Raw genomic sequence first — 25,240 nt, forward strand, 5'->3', positions numbered from 1 at the left:
TGAGTTACACTGAATCGTTTCAATAAAGTTTGTTTGATATTAGGAATATTTCTTCACATCGAGTAGCCTACAACAAGTATTCTACATATATATGCTGGTTACGGTGAAAACAATCAATTAGATAGAAACCTTCCACTGGAATCTCGCTTGAAAGTCCAAGCTCATCATTTAAAGCATTTACAGATGGCTTCATTTACTGTAAACCTGGTTTCAAGAGTGGGAAAACGCTTAATTTTAGTTCACAGTACAGCAGTTCAGATTAACGTTTTAAACAGACGTTTTGAAAGTTACGTTTCGCAGACAGTTTATAACTTGTTTATAGCCCAACAGGGAATGGTGTATACCGTAGCTTACACAAAATTTCACAGAAGAAATAGACAGTAAAATTTTCAATTTTTTTGCTTTTTGAAAGTCTATACTTAAAAGAGATCTACAGCACAAGATCTGTTTCCAGAATCACACAAAAGAAATCGGAATCCACATTGTACAGCTTCTGTACTATTGGATGGTACCAGAAGACGAATATTAGCGTTCATTTTTGTGATATTTTATGTCCCGTATTATTTCAATTAGGCATTCAATGGTGGAATATCATGTATAGACATGTGATTTTATGCCTACTTCTTTGTGGGATTTCCCCAACGAGAGCTCAAATTTTGTCCCCAGACGCAGGTAATATAAGATTTCTATAAATAGGCGGTAAAGATTTGCCATATGTTACCAGAATTACAGCCATGGTACAACTTGTCCAGTTACCTTATAGCGCCAGAGTACACATAATTAGTGGCGAGTAAATCTCATGAGAATGTGTTGTTGCAGTGATACGTATCTTCAACGTCACGTACACATTAGGAAACATGACGTTTACAAGTGCCACTGTGGAGGAGGTTTTGCCGGATCTTTCAACTGCTCTTGCGAACCCGCTTGGACCTGACTTCACGACCACGAGTAAGTCTTACAAAAACTCTGATGTAATCACATTGTTGCGTTTTTAAATCTTCACTAATAATTGTGACGTCATGAAAACAGTTATGGATCCATGTTCCACTTCACTGCACTTGTGTCACGTGGATGCTACGTGTATCGACGTAGATGAGACGATGGGAATATTTCAATGCAAATGCAATGTGGGTTTTAATCAAACAGCGAGTATCGCCACCTTTGACGGGAATCGATCCCTTATTCCTGACGGCACATTTTGCCCGGGTAATTTTCCTTCCTCTAACTTAGAGTAACTTCCAGGAAAAGTTTTATTAATGTTGTTTACTATGTAGCGATGTGTTAAGATTTTGAAACTAAAACAAGATCATCTTTTATGGTTTGAAAAAAGATTGCGTTTTGTTTTTGAAGTCGATTGTCATGTCACGCATGACCGAAATCAGAGCATAAGCCGACCCGGAAATACAAAAATCGCATTTTCTGCAAAATAACACGCATCTAGTAGTTAGTTTTGAAGACCCAAAGTGGTCGCCTCCATTCAGCAACGTCGGAACGTGATTGTGATTGGGAAACATATGCTTGGCTGAAATTAACCACGGTGAATCATTTCTTCTCAGACCTCGACGAATGTGCGTCCGGCAATCATGATTGCGATGAACAGTCCACTTGTTTCAACACCAGAGGGAGCTATACCTGCACTTGCGAAATAGGATTTACAGGAACCGGTGTCGAGTGCAAAGGTTGACGTCACAAAGCTTCAGAAAATTAATGACCTACATTATATCTTCTATGACGTATTTATCTCCGCAGATGTTGACGAATGCGAAGAGGAAATTTGCGACAGAAATGCAAAGTGCTTTAACTATGGTGGCAGTTTTAGTTGTGATTGCAACTCTGGCTTCACTGGGGATGGTTTTAAATGCGAAGGTAGCTTAGCCGCATTATTATGAAACAAACGATAGTTTTATGACGTTGTAAAATGACTTGGACTACTTTCATCAGATATTGACGAATGTCTGTTCATTACGTCATGTCCGACCAACTCAAGCTGCACAAATGCGATCGGAAGTTACGTATGTGATTGTGACGTAGGATTCTATTGGGACGGCCTGGATTGTCAAAGTAGGTCAAACATCAAGTTTAACACGAATTTGTTGAGTCTTTATACAAAGGGTCAGAGAATTTGCGGAATAGCTGAAAATATCAGTCGAGATATTTGATTTCTATTTGAATGAGAAATTGACGACATCGTTTAGGCGAAATATATATTTCTGATGAAATTCTTAAACTTGCTGAATTGTCTTTGAGAGTCCCATTACACGAATCATTGCAAACGCACTTAACTATAAACGCATCCTGTATTATTATTTTCACCGCTGAACGAATCTTTTTCTACAGATATGGACGAATGCGCCACGCCACTGCACGCATGCCACTCAAACGCCAGATGCGTGGACAACTTTGGAAGCTATTTCTGCGAATGTTTGTTTGGTTACCATGGCGACGGGGTCACGTGCTCAGGTTAGATGACTTTTCAAATTTATGACTTAATTTTTTTTTAAATCCAACCTGCTCAGATGTTGATGAATGTTGGACACCGGGACTCAACAATTGCCACGAGAACGCTACGTGTCGTAACACCATTGGAGGATTTTTTTGTCAATGCCTTCCGGGTTTCAACGGTGATGGTGTCACCTGTGACGCAATAAAAGGTATGTTTATTTTGTCACTTCATTAAAACTCAACTGACGAAATTATTTTCAATTGGGGTCTTCCGTTAGAGGGCTTGGTGCTTTCTTGCCCCGACATTAGACTCAGTATGACGTCGTCATACCAACTGAATGCCATCTTGTTGTGTGATTACGTCAAATGGAGAGTGACGTCATTATCGAAATGGCTGTCAACTTTAAAAACGTGGCGGTGAGTGAACTGATTGTAACGTAACAAACATTGCACTAACGCAGCCAAACACGTTAAACGTATGCTGACAGGGATTGCTTGTTCTCCGGTGATGTCATAGATCTCGACTGCGTGGACTTGAACGTAACGTGTGTCAATAAAATACAAGAAAGTATTCATTATGACGCATTCGGATGCGCTGTGCACGTGTGTCCAGACGGACAATGTGAGTTTCATGCAAATAAAAATGCAGGTATGACGTCATAAAAACGTCCATTGATATTATCATTTATGACAGATGACGTCAGCGGCGGGGAGATATGGAAGAAAGACCTCTCGCGATGGGCGGAAGTCTATCTGACGTGGAGGAGCGCTATGTTGGAGGGCGGAGTGTGTTGGAGCAATGAAGCTTGAATCTAATCACGTGACGTCATCGGGAAATTGTAAATTGAAGTCTGCCCCGGGAAGATTTTTTGTAGACATTTTGTGACGTCATCTTGTGGTATATTCAGTGAAAATAAACCTGGGTCCGGGCATGTTTTTATTTCGACACAAAACAGGAATATTTCGCCAAATATTTGCAACTTGCAGCTCGAAACATTCGAGTAAATTAGCGGAGTGACTTCCAGATTCATCCCCGGCAACAGAAAGTTTCAAAATTTTGCTAGAATTACGTCACAAATATTACACGTTTATGACATCATTGGCAGTGAGGAAGAAGCGTTATGTTATAACATGGCCAGTTTATGAATATAATAACGTCAGCGTTGACGTAAGAGTGAGGTCATCGTCGTTCTTGCATCGCCTGCAAACTTGCCTGGGTACGTCTCAATTCGGTCATCAAAGCGCGGACGCTCTCGTTTGGTGACGTAACGGAATGTAATTGGACGAGATGAACGGAAAGGGCGTCCAATGAGCGATCCACAAAGTTCCGCCTGCACAAAAAGCGGCAATGACGTCACCACTCACCTCAGACAAAATCAGGACATAAAAAAAATATATAGGCGACCTCTGTCGGTCTGAGGGGACTTGGTTGTTGGGCTGATCGAGGAAGATCTTCAACATCTCGTTGATCACGAAGAGGATTCGGAACGGGTCGTCCTGCTCCGACCAGCATGGAAGCTGCAGCGTAAAAAGTGTAACCTCGAGATGGCGCTAGATCTACTTGAACCTCTGACTCACAACCAACCTTCTGCTTGTGCACGTTCCCATAGACATCAAGTAACTCAACAAGCGGGAGACCGGATTCGAGGAAAATGGTGAACGCCCAGTTCAAACTCCAGCCCCTCGACATAGACATCTTCTCAAAATATCCCGCCAGAAATTCTAAAAAATATTAGATGCTGCTACTTCACAGAACACATAATTACGTCATCCCCAAAACGGATCTCACCTATGGGGAAGTACCGCTGTGACGACAAATAGCGCTTGCCGAGTTGGATTAACTTGTGTTGTAAGCTCGCTGTCATGGTGACATCTGATGACGCACGCTTGTGTAGCTCTGAAAGATGACGTAATGTCAGCATGAGGTCATGATGTTGTACATGGGGCAAGGGAATTTGCGGTAAGGAAGAGAACTGTAGTTACCGTGTTCAACGATGTTCTGCCACAGAGATTCTACTAAGGACGGGTCGTGCAAACCGGCGCAATGAACTATCGCCAACTTGCCCTCAGCCAGCTGGTATGGTTCCGCATATTCTCTGTATAACTGCGCAGACACGAGATTGGTCAATTCATGAATGGGACTCAAGACTGAGGAAAGCAAGTACATCGAATGACGTAAGAATACGACATTGTTCTCATCTTCACCTGCGTGACGTCAAGCAAGCTGTAATTGATGGTCCGGGCTGCGTCGGTTTCGTTCAGTTCCTTCAACTGCTCGTAGGTCTCCAGCTGTATCTGGGCCACCTACATCACACCTATCGATTACAACTCGCCCTATGCGTCATCGCTGATGACGTCATACCTCCAACTTTTCCTCAAGCTCGTGTAAAAGCTGCCCTCCAGTGGCGGAGTCAGCAGTGACGGAGGTGACGCTCTTTGCGTTCATCCTGGCTCTTGAAAGATATTCGATGCGCTTTGAAAGGTCCCTGTCGCTACTGCAAGGACAGGAAATAGTGTTAGATGCACGCAGATGTATTTGCGGGATCCAAATAGAACATCACAACAACTTATATTGACTGTACCACATTGTAGGATCAATAAAGATCTTATAAACAATTCAATAGTTGATAAAAATCTAAACCTCACCCTGGTTTCTCGGCGAGGTTGCCCAGTATGGAGGCGGCCGACACGTGTTGTCCGTTGCGCTCATAATACTGCCACAAGAGGTCACTACCTGCAGCTCCCAGGGATGTCGGATTCTCCTCATGGCTCTCTGCTACCCTCTGAAGGAAGGATTCAATGAATGGTGACGTCACCTGTGAAAGGGGCAGGTGAAGATGAGATCGTGAAAATTAACGGACAATAGGGTCAAGAAAGTTTGTCCTCACTCGTAGTAGTTGAGCAGGGAGCCTCTTCCGGAGCATCCATTCGTACAAGGTGACGTGGAAAAGTTCATCGTTGGATCTGAGAGCGAGTTTCATGCAAGAGTCAGCCTGAAAGAACAAAGTCACTAAATGCCAACTCATTTTTACATTTGGCCAAGTCGAGTTATTGTAACATTTGCCTTGATGCCACCTCCCCTGCAAGACCAGCAAGAACGCATCAAGGAGACCGAATGGAAAACAGAAAAATGTGAAAACTAAGAAATGCAATGACGTGATTGACAACACACAATAACACACAATACTGAGGAGCAGGTCAATTCCATTCGATACCAAAATCACAAACTAACCACAACCCGCTTAATCAGGTCATATCCCGATAACAAGGAAAAAGATCACAAAAAAAAGCAAATAGCGTGTAATAATAGATAAATTATAACTGTTAATCACAAAGGCACTTAAATGCAGGAGGTCTATGGCATAAACATGTCGTTATGAGCAATGTTCCCTCTAAGCTGCGCGCGTGCGCAAATGCGCACTGCTGACACGGTCTCCGCGCACAGAAAATCTGTGCTGCGCACAAGAAAAAAATCCAACCTGAATTTAAAATAAAATAAACGCATAATAATGGCCACAGTGCGCACGTGGCACGTCTGATGTTGCTCACAGTGGTCCAAGGGACCGCTCAGGGAGTTACTGTGTTTGCTCAGACTCGTGAAAAATTAGAGGGAACATTGGTTATGAGCTTGCATTAAACAATCTTGCTTAAGATAACATTCCATGTTCTCTGCGACAATTTTCAAACTGCACTCGAATATAGTGTACACTGTACACGCTACACAGCATGGCACATTGGAACATAGACACAACATAAAACAACAATGGATGTTGGCTCACATGCTGTCGTGCATCTTCAGCTTGCAGGGCCCCCAATGAACTTGAACTTGACCCGCTTTGCACAGGTTGTGGGGGTCCAGGCTTGGTGGGGACGCTTGGGGTTTGCGGGTGACTCTCCCCGGCTAACATCAGTTCATCGAGCATGTCAGTGACGCATTTGTAACACTCCACCCTTCATGAGAAGACGTGAGTTAGTTGTCGTAGTTAGCAGTGTTATTAACTAAATATTTCACGACGGCCCAACCCATAGAAGATGACATTCTTCATAATTCTATCCATTGTTCAGTCACAATTCACTTGCAACCAATTAATTGCTGACAGAAAACTATGAATAACATTTTTACGTGGCCCCACCGATATTTCATGCAGTTAATAAACACACGAAGGTCACAAAAGCTTACCTTGACAAATATGCTTTTCTGAAACCAGGATCTACTCCTGGATCGTTGGCGGCGAGAGATGATTTGTAAAGTTTAAGAGCAAGTTCTTCCTCGTCTCTCTTGGATGCGGCATGGAGACACAACTCCACGACTCCTGTGTAGTAGCGAGCTGCGCGGAAGAGTTGGAAACGCGTCACTTGATGGCAGCATTGAGGTTAAGTTGGATTAAATATTGGAATTAAGAAGCATGGTAAGCAGCAGAGAGAAAATTGATCAAACCAACTTTCCTGGCTGTGTTTGCAGATTTATTACATGATTTTGTGATTTACTCAAAACAATAAGATCAGGAATTTTCTTCACGCTGCCTTGATGCAAATTTTATGAGGATACAAACCAGCTTGCAGCTGTTGCACGACCACAGGAAGGTTGATCGAATGCGCAACCTGTTGAAACAACCGCACTGCCTCTTCGAGTAATTCAATTCTCTGAGAAACTGGAACGCTTCGTACCGCGTTGAGCAGCTCACTTGCCTTTATGACATCATATTTAAGTCAAGTGACATTACATCATACATCTTCAGGTTTATCAATAGTTAAAAAAGTCATGAAAGGGAAAGCGACGAGGTCAGTTAAAACTCAAAGTTTGAGCTCTGTGAGCAGAAGTTTCAATCTTTAAGAAAAAATATTTAAATATGAGCCTGTCCTGGTGTTACAGCACAAAGCGGCATCATATAACTAAGTTTATGGGTGGGAATGTTTAGAACTATCAAATTCATGGTTTGATGCTCTCAGGCTATGACTGATTTATCTACCCAGCAATCACCTTGGAACAAATTGCATCATCGGGGGAGTAGAGGGCTGGGCATACTTCACGAAGTTGACTGCTCAGTGCATCGATGGTGGAATTATCGTCCAAGTACTTCCCGACTAACGCAGATATCAGCGCACTACACAGCTGAATATGAGGAAAATGTTTTTGTAAAATGCAACGTTTCATGTTAAAATGTAAGTCAATAAACTTAATCAGTGGATGTTGAAAAGGTTGATCAAACTATGTTAAAAATTACAAAGTTGCAAGCTAGTGCACTTACAGCTTGTCCTGACAATATGAAGCCTTCGAATGTGGCGCTTTTCAGAGCAGTTTGAGAAACCTGTAAAAGCAGAAATCTGACTATTGTTGCTGAGTTAACAAAAAGAGAAATATGGAACTGATAACATTTTAACTTGGACTATCAAGACGCAAGAGGACCTTATCAAGAGACTCGAACAAGACATGTAGTTGATGATGGAGCAAGATCCTCCACAGACCAAGCACCTCCGTGGATTTATGGAGTAGATCATGAAGAAACCGCATCCATGATAACTCCGCCGTTGCAACTTCGGCTAAATAGACAACTAATAAACATTTTGAAAGTTCTCACTGAAGCAATTTGTCCACAGTAACGTCTGACAATCAGACAATAACTAACCGAGCTGGCGCTTCTGTAAATCTCGCTGCACGCTGTTAGCTTCTACAGGACGACGAAAATTTCTTCCCACGTTACGATCAGATGAAATACTCTCCCTATCATTGCAAGATAAACGTAAAAAAAAATTTCTAACCACACAGGGGTAGCGTGGTAAGATAAAAAATAATTTACATACAACTTTACCTCCATTGAACCTGACTCGTGCAATGTTTGTTAAAAAATTTCTTAAAAGCGATCAAATCATTTAAAACGAGGGACACGACTTCAACATCGATCCTGTTGACAACCTGAGCAGAGAGAAGATTTTCAACTTTGTGACAAGAAAAAATTTCATTTGAAAAATAGGAAGATTATGTTTGTTCACTCACAAACGATTTCTGTTTTCCACCTTCAGTGACAACATAATCCTCCACCAGTTTCGCATCCCACAACGGCCTCATGATTCGAGCAAACATCTTATAAACACTATGCTGTCTCGTTGTGTAAAAGTACATATCGCTTGAAGGATCTACGATGATCAATAGATAACTGTTACAAGTATTCTTTGGCAAACACTTCCACTCATTATTATCAATGGTATGACAAATATCTAAGCTGAAATTCCAAGATTGGTTTAACAAAAGTATAATAATTTATTATTCTATAATATCAGACGTTTATAATTACTTAAATTTTATTATACATTTGGCAATTGTATGGGTCTAAAAGCATACCACAAGTAGAACCAATTTTGCAAACTGTGTCACTTACCCGGGAATGTTGGGACACTCTGGAATGTCCCTGGAGACTGGTTTGCAAGAAGGGGGGGATTGCTGCCAGGCATGGGGGTGCTAATTACTGGCACTGCAATAGTTGTGAAAACATAAACAACCTAAGAGCTTGAAAATCAGCAAAAATAAGATTTCTATGTTTTTGTATGAAAGAGGGAACAAATCTGGGACGTTCTGTTACAAGGACATAGACATCAAATATATAACCAACTTCTCACTCACGTCCACCTGGTGTCCTTGTCGCGTTGAATTGTTGTGGGGGATTTCTTAAAGATATGGGCGACATCGCTTCTAACCCGGACATCCCCCGCAGAGGCATGGGTGACGTGAGGGAAACTCCCTGCTGCAGTGAAACCTGGGGGATTCCCCAATGGTGGGTGAACGCAGCAGTGGCACGCTCGGCGATGTGGAAATCGGTGGGGACGGCGGACATTGCGAGGATGATGCAACAACACCCGGCTTCCCCGTCCTTTCAATGAGAGCAAACGTTATCAAAGAGGATTTTAAAAACACAACTCAAAACAAAGACTTCGAGTAGTTGCATTTAAAAACTGTTACTTTAAAGGTGAAATTACTTAACAAAATCCTTAAAACTAAAATAATCAAGGATATTCAAGTTACTGCAACCTTATAAAGCTTAAAGAAATTTTCAACGCTCTGAGATTCGACATCAGAAGTTGATTCCAATAAATGGCGCAACTGATCAACCGGTCGAAGTTTGTTGAACATGTGACAGCCCTGCATAGACAGCTTAACTTTAAAGAATGTTTTTTTTCGGAATTTGATCCAATTAAAACCAAAGTATCACAATCAATGTGACCAAAACTTTCTCCATTTTAGTTACGTTTATAACAGAACCTGGGATGAGATGATGACATATTCTGATGGTCTTTGAATGTGCTGGACCACGTGGATCGGGGGGTTTGGGGGTAAACCCGCAGTGGACCCAGCAGGGAGAACAGCAGCTGTGAGGGGTGAGAATGGGGTAGCAACCTCCGCTATTACCCACGCTCGTCCGTCAAGGCCGAAGTTACACTGTGATTGAAATAGAAATCTTAAAGCTTCTTCGTAAATCTAATAGCGTTAAACTAAGTGCAACTTATTTGAAACCAGTGAAAGGAATTTAAAGTATTTAATACCTGGCTTTCACGAAGCATCTTATCAAAGGCGTACATATCACGGTTGATACACCACAGGATACCATCATCACCACTTGAGGATGCCAAGAGCAGACTTCCTGCAGTTGAAGAAGTAAATTTTGTCACATTTTGAACAAGTAAATGGCAGGATGCCAAACACAAGAACACCAAAATTTATATTGTTCAACTATACTTATTATTTAAATTGTTAAGTCATTGATGCCTCACAATATTATACCCGGCTTTTTCGCATATTTACTTCACGCAATGTAACACACATCATTCACAAACATAATTCTACTCGTAGCATGTACTCAGTGCAAGCTGAACAGTCAAAGTCCAAGTAATATGGGATGACCTGTGTTGTAGTGCGCGGAATGAACAGACATCGGTCTGTGGATGGAAGACCCCGTAAAACCGGGAGGAAGTCGCACATGGACAAGGTGGATACCCGTCGGTCGTAACTTTACCACATCTCCTGTCGCTGCCTGGCAGGTCATGAAATATAAACGGACTCCTGAAAAATTAGTTATTTCAACTTTGGTGAACTGAACAAATTTAGCAGTAATAAAAGATAAAGGTTGCACAACATTAACATCACAAATATTACTACGGAAATCAATCAACGTGAGTGATAAATTTCATCCAATAAACCTTACTTGAGGTAAATTTAAGTTTTTAATGTTACTGGTACTTTGTGTACATACCTGACTGCGTTACTGCCACCAAGTGTAGATAACGCGACTCTCGTAAAGTTATGGGTGTGATATAAACAAGTTCGTTAAAGTTGGAAGGTTCAACACCAGAGGCGATGTCGCGCGCTCTTCGCTGGATTGAGGGCAGCCGCAGTTGTGCCACGCATCCCACACTCTGACCGTCGCTGCCGAGATCATAAACCTACATAAAGAGAAGGTCAGTTGGTTATCTTGATGAGGAAAGACTTTCGAGAAATTACAACTCACAGTGATGGTTCCTTTCTCTGATCTCGAGTACAAAATATTCCTCGTATCATCGACGGTGAGCTGGCAAATCGAATCTGGCAAATGTCAATGAGTTTTGTGGCGTAACATGAACAACAAGACCAAACGTGTTTTTTCAAACAAAATGCTTCAAAATTAACAAATTATCTCTGCTCAGATCAAAGCCTAAGTACAGGACTCAAATCTTACCTTCTTCATTCAACCAGACACTGACGACAGACGGAAGCAGAAAAGAAAATCGACTCCGCGAGTGATTTATTTTGTTGCATTTTCTACTAAACCAGCCTCCACTCGCCTAAGCATTAAGATTTATCAATATACAGCTGCTCCTTTATTCACCACAAGAGATTGCTTAAAATCTCGTACTTGGTATGTTACTTCGTAGAGACAACCATCCTTGCCGCCGGTAAATATCCGTCCATTATCGGTGCCGACCGTGTGCAGGAGATAAACGCCGTCAGAAGAGAGAGAGAAGAGTGGGTCAGGCAACAGGTGCATCTCGTTGTTAACATCTGGAATCATCAAACATGAAATTAATCGCATGCAGCAATCTATGCATTTCATCCACTTCACTTACCGTCCCCAGCAAAGCTAACTCCAAGTATGACAATATCCAGTGGGGTTGTGAGCACAAGCAAGTATTTGATGTGGTCTCGGAATATTCCTAAAACAACCGATGAGCTAACTCAGAAAGCTGCAACTTGCCGCTGACATTTATTTGTAGAAAATTAACCAACCTTGCTTTGGCTGAACAAGTGCGACACTGAGAATGGTTTCTGACAATCCGTCGAAATATGCCAGATCATCACCGTCAGCATATCGCCATACAAATATATCAGAGTCAACCGTCAGCCAAGCACGACCAATTTCAGGAAAGACGCCGATAATACAGTTACACTGCATGTCTGATATTTTGGCAGATTAAGGATTGGCAACAAAAGCATTTGAAATGTTGTTACCAAATCAGATAAAGTATAAAATTCAGTTGCATTTCATGTAAATAAGAAATTAAAATCAGATCGTTAAGTAAGTTAAAATGAATTAATTTGAATCAATTGGACTTGATTTAGTGATCTTCTTTAATAAAACATCAATAACACTCGGAGGATACGAGCAAATTGCTCGACGAGCTCAGGTGGAAGAGGCACTCGTCGAACATCAGTTATAAGAGGAGGCTCTATGACATCACTGCTCGGGTAATCTTCACTTTTTAATCCGCTACAAATACCAGAATCTGAAAAAATTTTTAAAACATTAACTTTCACATTTGACCAGTTTTTATATGTGGTGAATAACAATGCTACTTCAATCAACAATGGGCTTTAAATTGCACAAAATAGTAATCAAACTTCAAACAATAGCACAACTACAGAAACATGAGAACATTCAGAATACAGTATTTAGTTACTGTAAACGTATGTAAAAAAGTAGAATTTAGCCCAAAAACACACTCAATATAACTTACACATCGATGTGACACCCAACTGTGCTGATAAGTCAATCGATTCTCGATCATGAAGCAGAAGTTTGTTGATTACAGCGACAACATCTTGCAAACCAGAGCAAGCTTGTGAAGAAGGTGAAATGTTTGAGCTATCCATCTCTATAGCCATCTTCTTTCAATGAAACTCCTTTAAATGTGTTGTTATAATGTTTTTAGTCAAGCAAATAACTTCAGCACCATCACATGTATCCTTACAATTTTATGCTGAATTACATAATTCAGTTTTCCTCACTTAAACAACAGAACTTTAAAATACCCTGGGGCTCTGCATAGAATTTTGATTAATTCTCAGAAAAAACATTCTCTACAAATCGCCTAAACACATTCAGTTTAGGCGAGAACCACACGCTGACAGTAATAATAGACATGTATGCTACTGAACTTCCACATTTCCGCAAGATAGCCTACCTCGCTAAGACTGGGCTGCAGGGCCAAGTCATCAAATTTGCCAGTTTGCGATCTAGGCCTAACCCTACCTTCACACATCTCGCGCCATACATAATTTGTACAACACGGCGCAATTATGATGCTTGATTTCAGACTGCACGCCATCTAATACGGTGGCATGTGACACGATAGGCGACAAATTGAGCACATGCCAGAAAGTAGGCGAGGCCGAGTAGTAGGGTTAGCCATATGCAGAGGTGGGCAGTCGGTAATTTGAAAGTTCCATTGGTAACGGTACCGGTACTTGGAAAAAAATGTACCGACAGTTCCGGCATTTGGTACTATTTTTAAAAAAAAAGTTCGGTACTTTGTCGGCAACGATACTTTTCGTGTAAAAGATGCTGCTGCAAATGCCATGTTTGTCGTTACTCCAAACCAAAACATATGTGACATTAATTGCCTGCAGTTTTACTTGTCATTTCTAGATTAAAGAAAATCAACAAATGCTAAAATTAGTATTAAGGATTAATTAACATGTATTTTTGAAAACATACTTGTCAAAAGTTTGAAATTATCACGTGAAAAGTACAGAGTACCGGGACCGACAGAAATTTCTTGAAAAAAGTAATTCGGTACAAAGATTCGGTACTTTTTTTCTATACCAACGGTACCGGTATCGGTACTGAAAGAGTACCGCGGTACAGTAATTCGGTACTATTATACCGCAGTACTGCCCATCTATTGCCATATGTGTCAGAATTCACTTTATTCAGTGTGTACGTAAATTACGAACGTGTAAATATAATATTTTGCCTTGCCAAAGGTTCATAACAACGTGTTCATAAATTGCATGCACCCTGGATTGTTGTGTAAAAAGTAGGAATGGGCCGATACGAACCCAAACCCGAATAGATCGTCGAATATCGCATTTAAGGAAGATTCGGGCGTACACGAATACCAACAATGGCGAACCCGAATACAATATTACTTATAAATTTACTGACTTTCGTAAAAAATGATGATCTAGTTTCCCGACAATGCTAAACTAGGGTCAGCAGTACTTACAATGAAGGTCGTTTTCCTGACGATTTTGCTTTTTCGATCGTTTTTTAAACACTATTTTTTGAAATAAAGCGATTTGTTTATCGATTACGTCATTTTAGAAGCAACACTAGACAACTTTTGGAGGAAATTTTATTGTTTGGTTCTAATACGAATAGATTCGAGATTCGTTCGTGTCGACCTTCATGATATTCGGGTTTGCACGAACCCAAACAATCTTCCTTGCGGCACATCCCTAGTAAAAAGCATAGCTCTGTTGACCAAACGACTCATTATTATATACACAATTGTAAACGTCGTAATTCGGATACGCGTTGATAAAAACAAGCGCTCCCAAATATTCAACACGATTGCAATTTATAAGCGTGCATAGGTGGGGCAATAGTGACCTGTTTGACTAACACAGTTAATTTTTTGCACGATAATTCAGCGTGTGTGCAATTTGTGAACGCGTATGTAATTTACCAATGTGTTATTATGACCCTTTCGGTCAGACAAAATATCTTACTTACGCGCTCGTAAATCCTGAATCTTGAATTCTGAAAACGTATATTTAACCATAGTAATCAACCTAAAGGTAAGGTATGGTACAACCAACGTGCACCAAACAGAGCACATGAAGTACATATACAGCACATAATACGATAGCGCACATGCTACACACAGATTACATTGCGGGGTGCCTCTGAAATATACAGGTTCGCTTGGATCATTCTCTTGGATCGCTTGGACCACTTAGATCGCTTCGATCGTTTTCACACTTCGATCGCTTACGGATGAGTTGAAACCATAGATATTATATAAACACTGGTTCTATTTAAAGTTTAGAATTTCGATCCATGCGCAAGTGTTCGAAGTTCGTAGGATGTATCATCATAGCGTCACTTTAGGCTGCATTTGAATTTTGCAACTTCGACGCAGAACTTATTCACAAGCGATTGAAGTTGACAATAATACAGCACACATGGTACACCAGCACGAAGGGTTAGGCTTGAGCAACCTGCTTAGCAATTTAGTGACGCCCGGTATTTATCACATCGCATTTTAGGCTAGGCCTATATGCCTTTCAAGTTCTTTCCTGTTGCAGTCTTACCATGAATTGTTGTTGTTATGCTAACGTCACAATCTGGCAATACACCGCCATCGGTCACTCAGTAAGCCGGTAGCAAATTTCCCGAACCTCCAATCACTGAGTCTCATGAGCTGCCAGATTGTAATAACACAAACTTGCAATAGGAGTGCTAACTGAGCACATGCTGAAATGTCTTTGTGACGTCACGAATGGCAGCCTGCTGGTTTTCATGAGCAACCTGCTATCCGTGACGTCACATGGTTGCCAGCACCCTGCTATCCGTGACGTCACGTGGTTGCCTATCGGTATACCACCCTGCTGTTCGTGACGTCGGTAGCCTTTATTTTTTATATTGTTTGTTTTTCGCCGTTGACTGTTGGGAGCGAAAAATGTATATACTGTATAGGCTACTAGGCCTAGGCTGAAATGAGGATGTTGTTAGAAGCTGCCTATACAGCTATGCAGTTGCTGAGGCTGCAAGATTCGGAAAATCCGGTACCGGTATGTAGCTGTGATGCAGAGACACATTTAGTTGTGATGTTGTACATTGACACCTCAAGTCAATTGAAGCAGTCGTGCAAACAACCATAACTACCGGTATGTCTGTATGACTGTATGTGATATGTTTGTTTAGATCAAGGGTGTCAAATTGAAATGTAGGATCGCATTTCAAATTTCAGGTAAGATGTAGGCCGCACTTACATTTCAGCTTTGCCAAGTCATTTCAAATAAATTGACCTTATTAGTTTGCATATTGTCAAGCATGGCTAGGTGATTGTCGTCTTTGCTAACATCGTTATTGTCATAGTGACATAATCTTGTACGCCTGTTACCGAATATTTTTGCTTTCAATTGCTGTACATTAAAATTTTTGTTACATAGGTTTTCTGCTTTGTGAAATGCTTTAATATTTAAGAGAAATGGTGAAATTTAAATTGTCGGAAAGCTGTATTGAAACCTCCATGGACAACGTGTTACAATTTATATCGCAATTTCAATCCTGTCCACTTTGTCCTCCGACCTTCCTGATAAAGCAAAGCTTGCAGAAACACTTTCTTTCCACTCATTTTCAATGGGCAGTAGATATGAATGTTTCGGGAAAAGCAGGTATATAATTCTTTATGTATATAACTTCACCATAATGCAGAAATATTCCAAACTTTGTGATTGCTTAATTATGTTATTTGTGGTGTGATTGAGATTTAATGATGTACGATGTGTGTTTGTATATTTCAGGAAGCAAATATTTAGGCATTTTGTACCTAAAATATCCCCGGAATTGGTAGCTTTTTTACGTTTACAATTTGCTTTCCCTACTTTAACAACCTGGCTCTGTCACTGTTCCCAAGTATGTTAGCATTCACACATTGCGATGAAAAATCAAAATACTACTAATTTCATATCCTTGGAAAAAATCATGCTAACTTGTCAAACATACCGGTATGTATTGGCTGAGAGGTTTTCTGATTAAATAGTAATTTTGTGTAACTAAGTGTAACATCCTGAGGAGCAAAAAAAAACTACAAGTTATCGAAGAATTGAGTTAATAAGCTCCCAAGCCTCAAACATTTTAGTAGCTATTTTTCATACTAATGAAAGCACTTCCATTTTTTGAACATCATAGCCATTGTTCAATCCAATGTGTTAAGTTGCATACTGTAATTGTTGTGTATGATATAAGAATTTTCAATGTAAATGTTTTTCCATTGCTGTTAACAGTTTTCTTGTTTTTTAGTTAGTTGTCTTGTTACAAGAACTGCACGAATACAGAGAAACGAAGCCATTTTCACTGCTGCATGTGTCCAGCATGACGTTTCAATTTTAAACGTCATCTAGGTAGGTTTTACTGTGTCATTTCGACTCATTTGCATCTTTCTGTTTCACTGTTATTCGTAAATACTAATTCTGTTTACACTATTTAAATGCACGAATCGGATGCAAAAGTGGTTGGAAAAAATTTAAATGTTTTTGACTTCTTTCAGGCTAACTCTATTTATTACAACATACATAATTACACTTTTTACTAGCACTAGTAATGTGTTAACTTAATTGTAAGTAGTATATTTTATAGCTTTGTAACTATTTGTTTGTGTATTTTATATATGTTGAACGTTTTTCAGAATTATGCTCAACGGCTGGAAAACAATTGTTTTCAGGGGATGATAAGGTATCAGATGATGCAAGAAGCACAAAACTTTTGAAAAGTATGTCTGCTGTTGATAACCATTTTATTTGTTATCGCTATACAACTATAAACGTTCCTTACAGAATATTCAGTTCGGGCGGGCGGTTCCGGCAATCTACCTCAAGCAAACTGGTAAGCTGAACTTATGAAGTTTTTGGATCAGGGGGAATGCTTAAGCGTCTGTAATTTTGAAGCCTAACATATGCCTGCAATTTATCGAATATATAAAGAAAGAACCTTTTTTTAAGGAACTTATTATAATAATAATAATAATAAACAACAAACTGCTAAACTTTGGCACACATACAGTAACAAAAATAATAAATTTATTACAGTAATATCCACTTAAAGTTAGCAAGTGATGTGCAGGTGGTAATAAATTTTTTCGGACATTTCCTGATCTATATGCAACAAAAGCTATGATAGCCATGAACGTTATTAATAGTTGTTGTAAACTGCGCATTAACAGTTAAACTATCATGATCTAATTTTTGTAGGCCAATGCTATGATTGATCAGTCATTTATCACTGTGGTAAATGTCCATGAAAACCACTGGTTGTTGATGGTCAGTAAAATTTGATAAATATTGAAATGAGGAAACTTACTGGCTGACTGCTAACCAATTACAATTTTACTTTTCAGGTTAAAAGCAATGACACTAAAACTATTTACGTTTATGACTCGTTTGGAAAAGAACCAATGGAATATATTCTTCGAATAAAAAAACACTTTGGGTATCACTGTAGTTGTCATGTTAGCGCCTGTTTCATAAATATAATTTATGCAAAAAGTAATTCTATTTGTAAAACAATAGATCATTTTTTCGACACTATCAAAAAATAACATCTGAGTGGAGACTGGAGATACTGCTGCAGAAAGCGTAACGAACAGAAGGACTTTATGAATTGTGGCCCTCTTGCATTAATGGTAAAGTTTCAAAACACTGTTTTAGTTTTCTATAATCCACTTTGGATCCAGAATATTTTTAAACCATTAAGTTGTTGTAGGAAGCAGAACGTTATTTGTGCCAAAATTTGTTTGAAGACGCAGATTTCAAAGCGGATTCAACATCGTGTACTTTGTACAGAGAGAATTTTGGCAACTTATTGCTCAATATGACAGGTAAGCATTATTTCAAGTTCAAACAGCTAGGGTTTAATGGTGCTGTTGCAGTGCTTTTCTCCTATTTTACATAGAATTAGAAATCATTGTACATAGTCGACCATTTTGACAAAATGCTAACGCAATAATGGAACATTCTTGTAATGTAGATAATTAGATACACCTGTGCTGAATTACAACAATAGTATGGAAAGCATGGTTGTTGCTTAATGTGATATGTTTCAATTACATTATTAGATGTAAGTTGTTTGGAAAATTACTGTCTCATGTGTCATGATGCAAAACCACCAAAATCATTTCATGGAGACACAATAAATTGGGTATGATTCCTATCAAGTATGACAGAAATGTGCCATTGGCGCATTTGTTTTTGAACAAGTTGTGTAATGTGACAGTGATAAGAATCCGGTAAGCTAAGGAAAGTGTGAAATTCAATTAATTACTTCATCATATCATGTAAATTATAAGAGCGATCAATTTTGCTATGAACATTAATTACTGCAAAGATTACAGTTCTTGCATTTCCAGGTTTTTGAGGATAAATACATTGAGAGATGTGATTGCAAAAAAGTAATCCTATGTATTGTTTTCTAAGGTGTCCTGTGAAGAATGTAGAAGGTGGTGCCATGAGATTTGTCCAAAAGGTTGCTGTTTAAAGAGCGCATTTACATGTCAGCATCACTAACAGAAAAGTTGATTCATATGCACATTTCATTGATTGTATTCTTTTTCTTTTTCGAAATCACTTTTAATAAACATCATCCACAGAAACCTAAGATAAGCAGTTTATATACGAGGCAAACAGGAAATAAAGTTGAAATATTTTACATGCATCGGAGAAAAAACTGTATAAATACCGTTTGTGCTTGTAAAGTGCTCGTACTGAACAGAAAAATCCATTAAAATGAAATTGCATAGTTGACAAATAGTTGTTCCAATGGAATACCGCAAACAAACTTGGTACATTTCAATACAACACAGTGCGACAAAAGCACTAAACAATCCAGTACCTTTAAACTTTTGCCCAATGAATCGCTTCCATTTAATTTTGCTGCGTTTATCAGCCACTGAGGGGTGAGCGCTTAAATTGCCGGTTTTCGCAGCAAAAATAAAATGTTCCATAGTTGATGCTAAACCTTTAAGAACTTTATTCAAAATCATTCCAAGAAAAGATACGCACCCAAGAGGTTCATGAAAGGGAACCCCGATTTACAATAAATAAAGAAGAAAAGCTGGTGCAAGTTATAATAAACAAACAAAGAATTAAGGCTTCAGTGAACGCACGATTTGTTGTCAACAACTGTCATAGCCTACTTTCAAAGTTGGCCTACCGTCCGTACCTGCACATGTCCTACGGTCAAGGGGCAAAAATAAACAATACTACAAAATAAAGATACTATCAGCAAATCAATATGTGCTACAATATCAGTAGGCTACTTTGTTAATGTAAATTACACTTTGGGTACTTAAATGAATATAATAAATTCTTTTGTGCACTTTTTTTCTAATAAGAGTAGCAGAGTACTACTACAGTACTCCAGCAATGGGAGGGCTGCTGTTGGTTACGTCACGGTGAGCAGCCTTGGTGTTACGTCACGAACAGCAGCCTGTCAATCATTGAGCAGAAACCAATAGCAGGTTACAGCACCTGCTCTTTCGGTTACTACCCCGCCTCCAAACTTGACACACACATCCCAAAGTCTTTGTGTCTGCTTCCAACTGCTCGTTCAAAACTAAGGCTGGTGAATGATATCATTTTAAGGGTTTACTGCTGAATTGAATAACCACCTGACATGATGCATTTTTATAAACTAGGCCTACTAGCCATAGACCCCTGCCGGCTGCAACCTGTATGGAAAGCTTGCGTTTTAGTGCAGGCAGATAGGCCTATATACCAAAACAATTATAGGGTCTAAGATGGTTTACGTCAATATGGGTTTTCCGCCTAAACCGTTGGCTTTTAGTTTTTGTGGCAAGATTTTGTTATGCCACGTCAGAGACCTCCGTTATATCATAAAAACTTTCTAAACAGGCCCATCTACTCCAATTGTGTCGTCATTTGGTTTTACCAATCTACACTAGACCAATTTTTCTGACAAAATGAAATATTTTCTTTCAAGCTGCCTGCTGTGAGCCAAAATTTACTGCATATTTTTGAGCTGCATTTTGTCTTCTGTGCAGCTATATCAATTAAAGAGATGAAATGTAAGATATACATAATTACATAAATACAAATAATAGGCAAGTGTGCACCTGTCAGTCTGTGTAAGAGCAGAATTTCTCCAGACTTCCAAAATGTCCGATAGTGACCATAAAACTGTTTTTCTTATTGACCATGGACCGGCCATGGGAGAATCATCAAAGCAAATGGTTGAATATGACATTGCTACAAAGTCAAGACCACAGGTATAGTTCAGCTACAGCAGTCTTAAAAGTCTTTTTAGTTCCTGAGATCCAGTCTGATGGTAAATGGTTTAATTAATTTTAACTCTGATAGTGAGAAAAGTATTTTGCACGACCAAACCATTGTAACAATAGCTCGTTCCTTAAGTCCTGGTTAACCAGCTAACCTCTGTGTGTTTGTCGGCTTTGCGGCCGTGTGGTCTAAGCTTCGGACTTACAATGGCACAGCCCATGTTCAATACCGGTACCCAGTGGCACTATGATTGTAAAGCCCTGTTGCTTCAAAAACTACACCGCTGGGCTGTGGCCGATGATTGTAATTCGAAAACTTTTATTTTGATAACAAATAATAATCTTTTGTTCCCTCCCCAGGGCGTGGTTCCATTAGCTCCTGTTGCTAAGTCATTGTGGACGAGCAGCATCGAGGCGCTGTGTGAATATTGCCGGATTGTCTGGGATATTTTTCCTCACAATAAGTTGCTTCGCTTTGTGGTTGGCGACACGTCAGCAAGGTTTCTTAACTCATGGAATAAAGAGGAGCAGAATCTTAATCATGTAAGTTTGTGAGTTGGTTTAGAAAACTGTTCAATTAATTTAAAGTAAATTTAAACGTGAGTATTGGTTACATCTGGTTTGATAAATTCATGTTATCTGAATCAATGTTGTATATTTATCATTATATGTTTGGCTTATTTTTTTCTGCACAACTGTTTTGAGATTGAAAGGACAGAGATCATAGAAGCAGTTCTTAACCTGGTTCTAATTAGTGTGACACTTCTTGCATTTACAATCCATCGCAATACAACACTTTCTATACCTTTAAAAGTTTTCACTGTCAAAAGTATCAAGGATATATTTACATTTTTTGTATGCAGCTCATGAAATCGTTATCTGGAGTAGGTCCACCGTTAAAAAAAGCTGATGGCAATATTATGGTGGGTTTGGTATCTGCTGTTGGAGCCGTTGCTCAACAAACCTCTGCTCAGAACAAACTTCTTTCATCGGGATCCTCTGTCTCCAACAGAGGACGCATTGTTTGCATCACACAACTGAAAAAGTGAGTCGTGATTAAGTTCAAAGAAATAAAATTTGCCGTAATGTTTATTATGACATCACAATCATTATTGATGCTGTGTGATGTATTTTTAGCGATGTTCACCTCAAAACAATTGTAGATTGTGCGTGTGATGCCGTTAACAAACATTGTGAATCTGCATCTACAAATGAAGGGTGAGCAATTGTGCATATTCTTGTAAGGTTTCTCGAAACGATTATTTGCAAATCTGAAGCTTTATAAATTTATGGTGAAATTGATTAGTTGTGTTGCTAAGTTACAACTTTCTATGGTTTTGTTTAACATATATCGCTACAGCTGATATGTTTGTTTAAAGAATGTTGCCGATAGACAGTCTCGAGCTGGTCATTATCCACGTGAAGCCATTTGGGAGCAATTCCGCCATAACTGAGCATAGTTTAACTCCAGCTTCAAAGAATCCAAAAGTTTTAGTCGAAGCTCAAGATGTGAAAGCAACTCGTCATGGAATAGCGATCGCAAACAGGCTGCTACATCTCGTGCAACGTCACTTTGATCTCTCCGTCACGAGTATAACCGGCATTCCGATGAAGGTAGAGCGACCATTGCTTTGCAATTAGTTGCATTGTCTTATTGATTATGACGAAGAATGCAATCCAAGTCAGTTACTGTCTTGTATTTCATAAATTTAAAAACATTTTTGCTAGTATCCTTCACAAGCTCTAATCATCCATTTAAAATGAATTTTCTCAAATAAGGTTGTTTAATTTGAACTTGTCTCATCTTAACTTAAACTATTAACCACATAAAATTGATAAAATGCTCACTAGCAGGTTTGTTAGTTCCAAAAAGTATTGATTATTATGCGCAACCAATAAGAAATGAGTGGTGTGGACACTATACATACAACTGACCGTTGAACGAAAGCTAATGATAAAACTGCCAAAACAGGAAGAGCAACACGCCAACAGCTCGGCAAACTATGACGTGCTGCTACTACATCGTCGGTTGCCTGGAACAGCGATCAGGGAATCAGAACACTCGATGTGGGACGGGGAACTTTCCTCCACGATGCTCCTGAAGTGGGGAACTCCTAAAATTAACTACAACGGTGCGTAGCTGATGTGCGTGTGCTTGTTGTGAAATAATTGTAAGAGCCAAAGAAACTTTTTCAACATTTAATTTATCGCAGAAAATTTGCTCTGCTTCCTCACCTAAGTGCTTCCAAGTTATTGTGTAATGTTTAAGGTTGTACGTGGTCAATTCCATGTGTTGTTTTGCCTGGCTATTTTTCTAGCTACTTCATGCAATTCTCTGAAGTGCGAGTGCACACCCTCATCTTAACTTCATTAGTGTCGTTTTTTTATCAGAGCTTTATCATTGTACCGGGGCAGCCAGAGTCAGTCCGGTCGACGTCAACAGTCGACCGTCCCTCTGCTTGACCAACTTTCTACTCAATGGCCGATCGGTTTCTCTTGAACACTGGAACAATCGACCAGATGGGGCCGCTGCTGGATCAGGGGGCTCTCGTCAGATGACCCACATGATCTCGTGTCGGGGTTCGGATATTTTCCTCCATGCACTGGGGATTTTTCGGCCCCCGTTTGAGGACCCACCAAACATATCGGATGGCCCAGGCGGAAAAGTCAAGGATTACAGGATCAGTGTGAGAGAAATTTTGTCAATGTTTGTCCTTCGAGTTTTTTTCTGTCAAGTCTCTTTTCCCAATACTTTGTAGGACTTCGGCGAGATCATAAAGCACAATCACTTACTGCCACTTGGTGGTCGTGTGAAGAGTGGAACTTTGCCAATAGATGGAGCCATGGCCAAGCTTGATAGAAGGACTAGATACTGGCCGCTGGTTTATTCCAAGTCGATTATTTTTAACCTGGCAAAGACGGTGGATCCCCTCTTAGAGGCCATTGTCAAGGTATTATTGACCTTTATCGATTGTGACGTTTTTTTAATTCATCTTAGTTTGTGACGTTATTATAGGAAAATCTGACACCTGATGACGTGCTGCAATGTCAACGGGTCATCTACAATTTGATTGGTTTAGAGCGGGATGGTGCTGCGTTGCCATTGGTCACTTCTGCCGGAAGTTTAAGCCGTGGAATCAACAAACAATCGAAGAGGTGATAATGGCGTTATTGCCGGCTTCTTTATTCACTCGCAATTTGTAAATCTTCACTTCCATAATAAATCTCTTATGACGTCATAGAGAGGAACAATACAAATCGATGTGGAGGGAGTTGGAGGATTTGCTGAGAGCTCACTCGTCGACGTCATCGAAGCACATGGACATCCTTGACTGCATGCTTGAGTGCATCGGGAAAGGCAAGAGCTCCAGGACGAGCTCTTCCGTCGACAAACTGAAGAGGTGGGAGGTTCGCTCGTGTCGTTTATGACGTTTGGAGGACGTCACTATTAAGTCGACATTCAAAGCGTGTTTCCTGCTGGAGCCAGCGAACTAGCGGTTTTGTCATTTTTTGCCTCCTACACGATTCGGCGTTGTCAGGATTCTGCGATTGATTTTGTTTTGTTGTTATAGCAACGTGAGGTCGGGAGCAAACGAGATCTACGAATCCCCGGAGTCTCCTCCTCCTCTGAAAAAGTCGAAGACGGAAAACGAATCCTCAGCCAGGATCCGTCCGCAGAAAGGTGGCGTCCGCAAAATTAATGATGTCATAATGGCAAAATATGGCGTCATAATTACATCATTATTACGTCAGGTACACAATCGTTACTGAGTATGTGGACGCAGCGGGTGGAGAACACGAATTCACAAAGACACGTTGAGTTTTACGGACGACTGGCCAGCGATGGCAACAAAGCGGTCCTCTACCCCAACTTCGAAGAAGACCCCAACAACGCCCAGAACACGCCCGCCAACCAGGATAGGCAGACATCCAGGTAATTCCCCTCACTCGTCATTATGATACGAAATCCTCAGTATGACGTAATAATTGTTCCCAGGCACGGACACCATCGGTACCAGGGCCACCACAGATCAGGGACGGGCGGAGGCACCCGAGAAGAGGGGGGCAGAAGTGGAAGAAATACCCCCCAGGGGTCCAAGCCGAAGATGGCGAAGAAAACGCAGAAACCTTACCCACAGTGACGTCACAAGAGGATGTGGGTAAACGCGTCGCTTCGTGTCACAGTCGTAGATGAACTTTGACCTTTATGCGGAGGTGGAAGGTCAAACTGAAAGGAATGCTTTTGATAGAAAACACTTTTCAACGCACCATGGTGTTTATGATGTCACAATCGTCAATTTTTAATACACTGTGCTGTGGAAATGTTTGACGAATCAACAGTAGAGTTGAATGTAGAGCAGGCCGCACAGCTCATTCACCATTCGTCTCATGGCTGTGTCGATCTGCAGAGTTGTTTTATGGCGCCATTTGTGGTTGAAATTTCATTACAATAACACCGCTAAATGACGCTGGAGTTACATTGGAAATTACTATAACCTTTGAATTGTGACGTAATAGTCTTCTTTTTACTGGT

General features: G+C 40.1%; 4 protein-coding genes across 12 annotated transcripts; 3 read left to right on the plus strand and 1 right to left on the minus strand.

The window, feature by feature from the left end:
- The first annotated feature begins 544 nt into the window (after window positions 1-544).
- Window positions 545-3,374, plus strand: LOC143462547 (uncharacterized). The gene is made up of 11 exons (XM_076960760.1): window positions 545-672; window positions 820-948; window positions 1,030-1,206; window positions 1,557-1,679; window positions 1,750-1,866; window positions 1,942-2,061; window positions 2,338-2,460; window positions 2,517-2,651; window positions 2,721-2,859; window positions 2,931-3,064; window positions 3,137-3,374. Exons 1-11 carry the CDS (start codon window positions 594-596, stop codon window positions 3,250-3,252), a joined length of 1,392 nt encoding a protein of 463 aa, XP_076816875.1. The 5' UTR covers window positions 545-593; the 3' UTR covers window positions 3,253-3,374.
- On the minus strand, window positions 3,362-12,783 carry LOC143462546 (nuclear pore complex protein Nup155-like). 2 transcript variants are annotated; one of them, XM_076960759.1, is made up of 33 exons: window positions 12,658-12,783; window positions 12,424-12,589; window positions 12,070-12,192; window positions 11,696-11,863; window positions 11,536-11,622; window positions 11,325-11,470; window positions 11,148-11,253; window positions 10,941-11,014; window positions 10,686-10,875; window positions 10,337-10,495; window positions 9,979-10,076; window positions 9,698-9,874; window positions 9,467-9,577; window positions 9,062-9,308; window positions 8,820-8,912; window positions 8,438-8,577; window positions 8,253-8,356; window positions 8,070-8,164; window positions 7,850-7,983; window positions 7,692-7,751; window positions 7,424-7,555; window positions 6,996-7,131; window positions 6,623-6,770; window positions 6,222-6,393; window positions 5,331-5,435; window positions 5,089-5,258; window positions 4,805-4,937; window positions 4,648-4,746; window positions 4,426-4,546; window positions 4,232-4,339; window positions 4,028-4,164; window positions 3,848-3,960; window positions 3,362-3,773 (listed from the first exon to the last, which is right to left on the minus strand). In XM_076960759.1, the coding sequence occupies exons 2-33, from the start codon at window positions 12,569-12,571 to the stop codon at window positions 3,623-3,625; spliced, it is 4,185 nt and encodes a 1,394-aa protein (XP_076816874.1). In that variant the 5' UTR covers window positions 12,572-12,589; window positions 12,658-12,783; the 3' UTR covers window positions 3,362-3,622. The 2 variants fall into 2 exon arrangements, with proteins under 2 accessions (XP_076816874.1, XP_076816873.1); XM_076960758.1 differs by having other exon boundaries at window positions 12,424-12,744.
- Window positions 12,784-15,170: 2,387 nt separating this feature from the next.
- LOC143461778 (uncharacterized) lies at window positions 15,171-19,072 on the plus strand. Of its 8 annotated transcripts, none has more exons than XM_076959648.1 (12): window positions 15,171-15,484; window positions 15,618-15,663; window positions 15,866-16,090; window positions 16,220-16,423; window positions 16,719-16,819; window positions 17,104-17,187; window positions 17,252-17,300; window positions 17,666-17,734; window positions 17,812-18,096; window positions 18,177-18,291; window positions 18,529-18,611; window positions 18,887-19,072. In XM_076959648.1, exons 9-12 carry the CDS (start codon window positions 18,070-18,072, stop codon window positions 18,974-18,976), a joined length of 315 nt encoding a protein of 104 aa, XP_076815763.1. In that variant the 5' UTR covers window positions 15,171-15,484; window positions 15,618-15,663; window positions 15,866-16,090; window positions 16,220-16,423; window positions 16,719-16,819; window positions 17,104-17,187; window positions 17,252-17,300; window positions 17,666-17,734; window positions 17,812-18,069; the 3' UTR covers window positions 18,977-19,072. The 8 variants fall into 8 exon arrangements, with proteins under 8 accessions (XP_076815763.1, XP_076815764.1, XP_076815758.1 ...); XM_076959649.1 differs by having other exon boundaries at window positions 15,171-15,478; XM_076959643.1 differs by having other exon boundaries at window positions 15,171-16,090; window positions 17,812-17,903; window positions 17,984-18,096.
- Window positions 19,073-20,453: 1,381 nt separating this feature from the next.
- On the plus strand, window positions 20,454-25,029 carry LOC143461777 (integrator complex subunit 13-like). Its single transcript, XM_076959642.1, has 13 exons — window positions 20,454-20,697; window positions 21,067-21,249; window positions 21,570-21,751; window positions 21,844-21,924; window positions 22,086-22,320; window positions 22,679-22,838; window positions 23,098-23,393; window positions 23,466-23,657; window positions 23,723-23,862; window positions 23,949-24,107; window positions 24,279-24,388; window positions 24,460-24,640; window positions 24,704-25,029. Exons 1-13 carry the CDS (start codon window positions 20,587-20,589, stop codon window positions 24,846-24,848), a joined length of 2,175 nt encoding a protein of 724 aa, XP_076815757.1. The 5' UTR covers window positions 20,454-20,586; the 3' UTR covers window positions 24,849-25,029.
- The last annotated feature ends 211 nt before the right edge of the window (window positions 25,030-25,240 follow it).

The sequence above is a fragment of the Clavelina lepadiformis genome, chromosome 6 (genome assembly GCF_947623445.1).
Source record: "Clavelina lepadiformis chromosome 6, kaClaLepa1.1, whole genome shotgun sequence".
Classification (NCBI taxonomy): domain Eukaryota; kingdom Metazoa; phylum Chordata; class Ascidiacea; order Aplousobranchia; family Clavelinidae; genus Clavelina; species Clavelina lepadiformis.

Excerpts from the sequence above, each read along its gene's own strand:
- LOC143461777 (XM_076959642.1), top strand. The coding sequence starts at position 20,587 with ATGTCCGATAGTGACCATAAAACTGTTTTTCTTATTGACCATGGACCG. Across the intron at positions 23,394-23,465 it reads TCAAGGATTACAGGATCAGT|GACTTCGGCGAGATCATAAA; the intron begins GTGAGAGAAATT and ends AATACTTTGTAG. Across the intron at positions 24,641-24,703 it reads CAGGATAGGCAGACATCCAG|GCACGGACACCATCGGTACC; the intron begins GTAATTCCCCTC and ends AATTGTTCCCAG.
- LOC143461778 (XM_076959643.1), top strand. The coding sequence starts at position 18,070 with ATGAATTGTGGCCCTCTTGCATTAATG. Across the intron at positions 18,097-18,176 it reads GTGGCCCTCTTGCATTAATG|GAAGCAGAACGTTATTTGTG; the intron begins GTAAAGTTTCAA and ends AAGTTGTTGTAG. Across the intron at positions 18,612-18,886 it reads ATGGAGACACAATAAATTGG|GTGTCCTGTGAAGAATGTAG; the intron begins GTATGATTCCTA and ends TTGTTTTCTAAG.
- LOC143462546 (XM_076960759.1), bottom strand. The coding sequence starts at position 12,571 with ATGGCTATAGAGATGGATAGCTCAAACATTTCACCTTCTTCACAAGCT. Across the intron at positions 12,193-12,423 it reads GTTGGGTGTCACATCGATGT|ATTCTGGTATTTGTAGCGGA; the intron begins GTAAGTTATATT and ends AAATTTTTTCAG. Across the intron at positions 7,752-7,849 it reads TGTTCGAGTCTCTTGATAAG|GTTTCTCAAACTGCTCTGAA; the intron begins GTCCTCTTGCGT and ends CTGCTTTTACAG.
- LOC143462547 (XM_076960760.1), top strand. The coding sequence starts at position 594 with ATGTATAGACATGTGATTTTATGCCTACTTCTTTGTGGGATTTCCCCA. Across the intron at positions 949-1,029 it reads ACCTGACTTCACGACCACGA|TTATGGATCCATGTTCCACT; the intron begins GTAAGTCTTACA and ends TCATGAAAACAG. Across the intron at positions 1,680-1,749 it reads AACCGGTGTCGAGTGCAAAG|ATGTTGACGAATGCGAAGAG; the intron begins GTTGACGTCACA and ends TTATCTCCGCAG.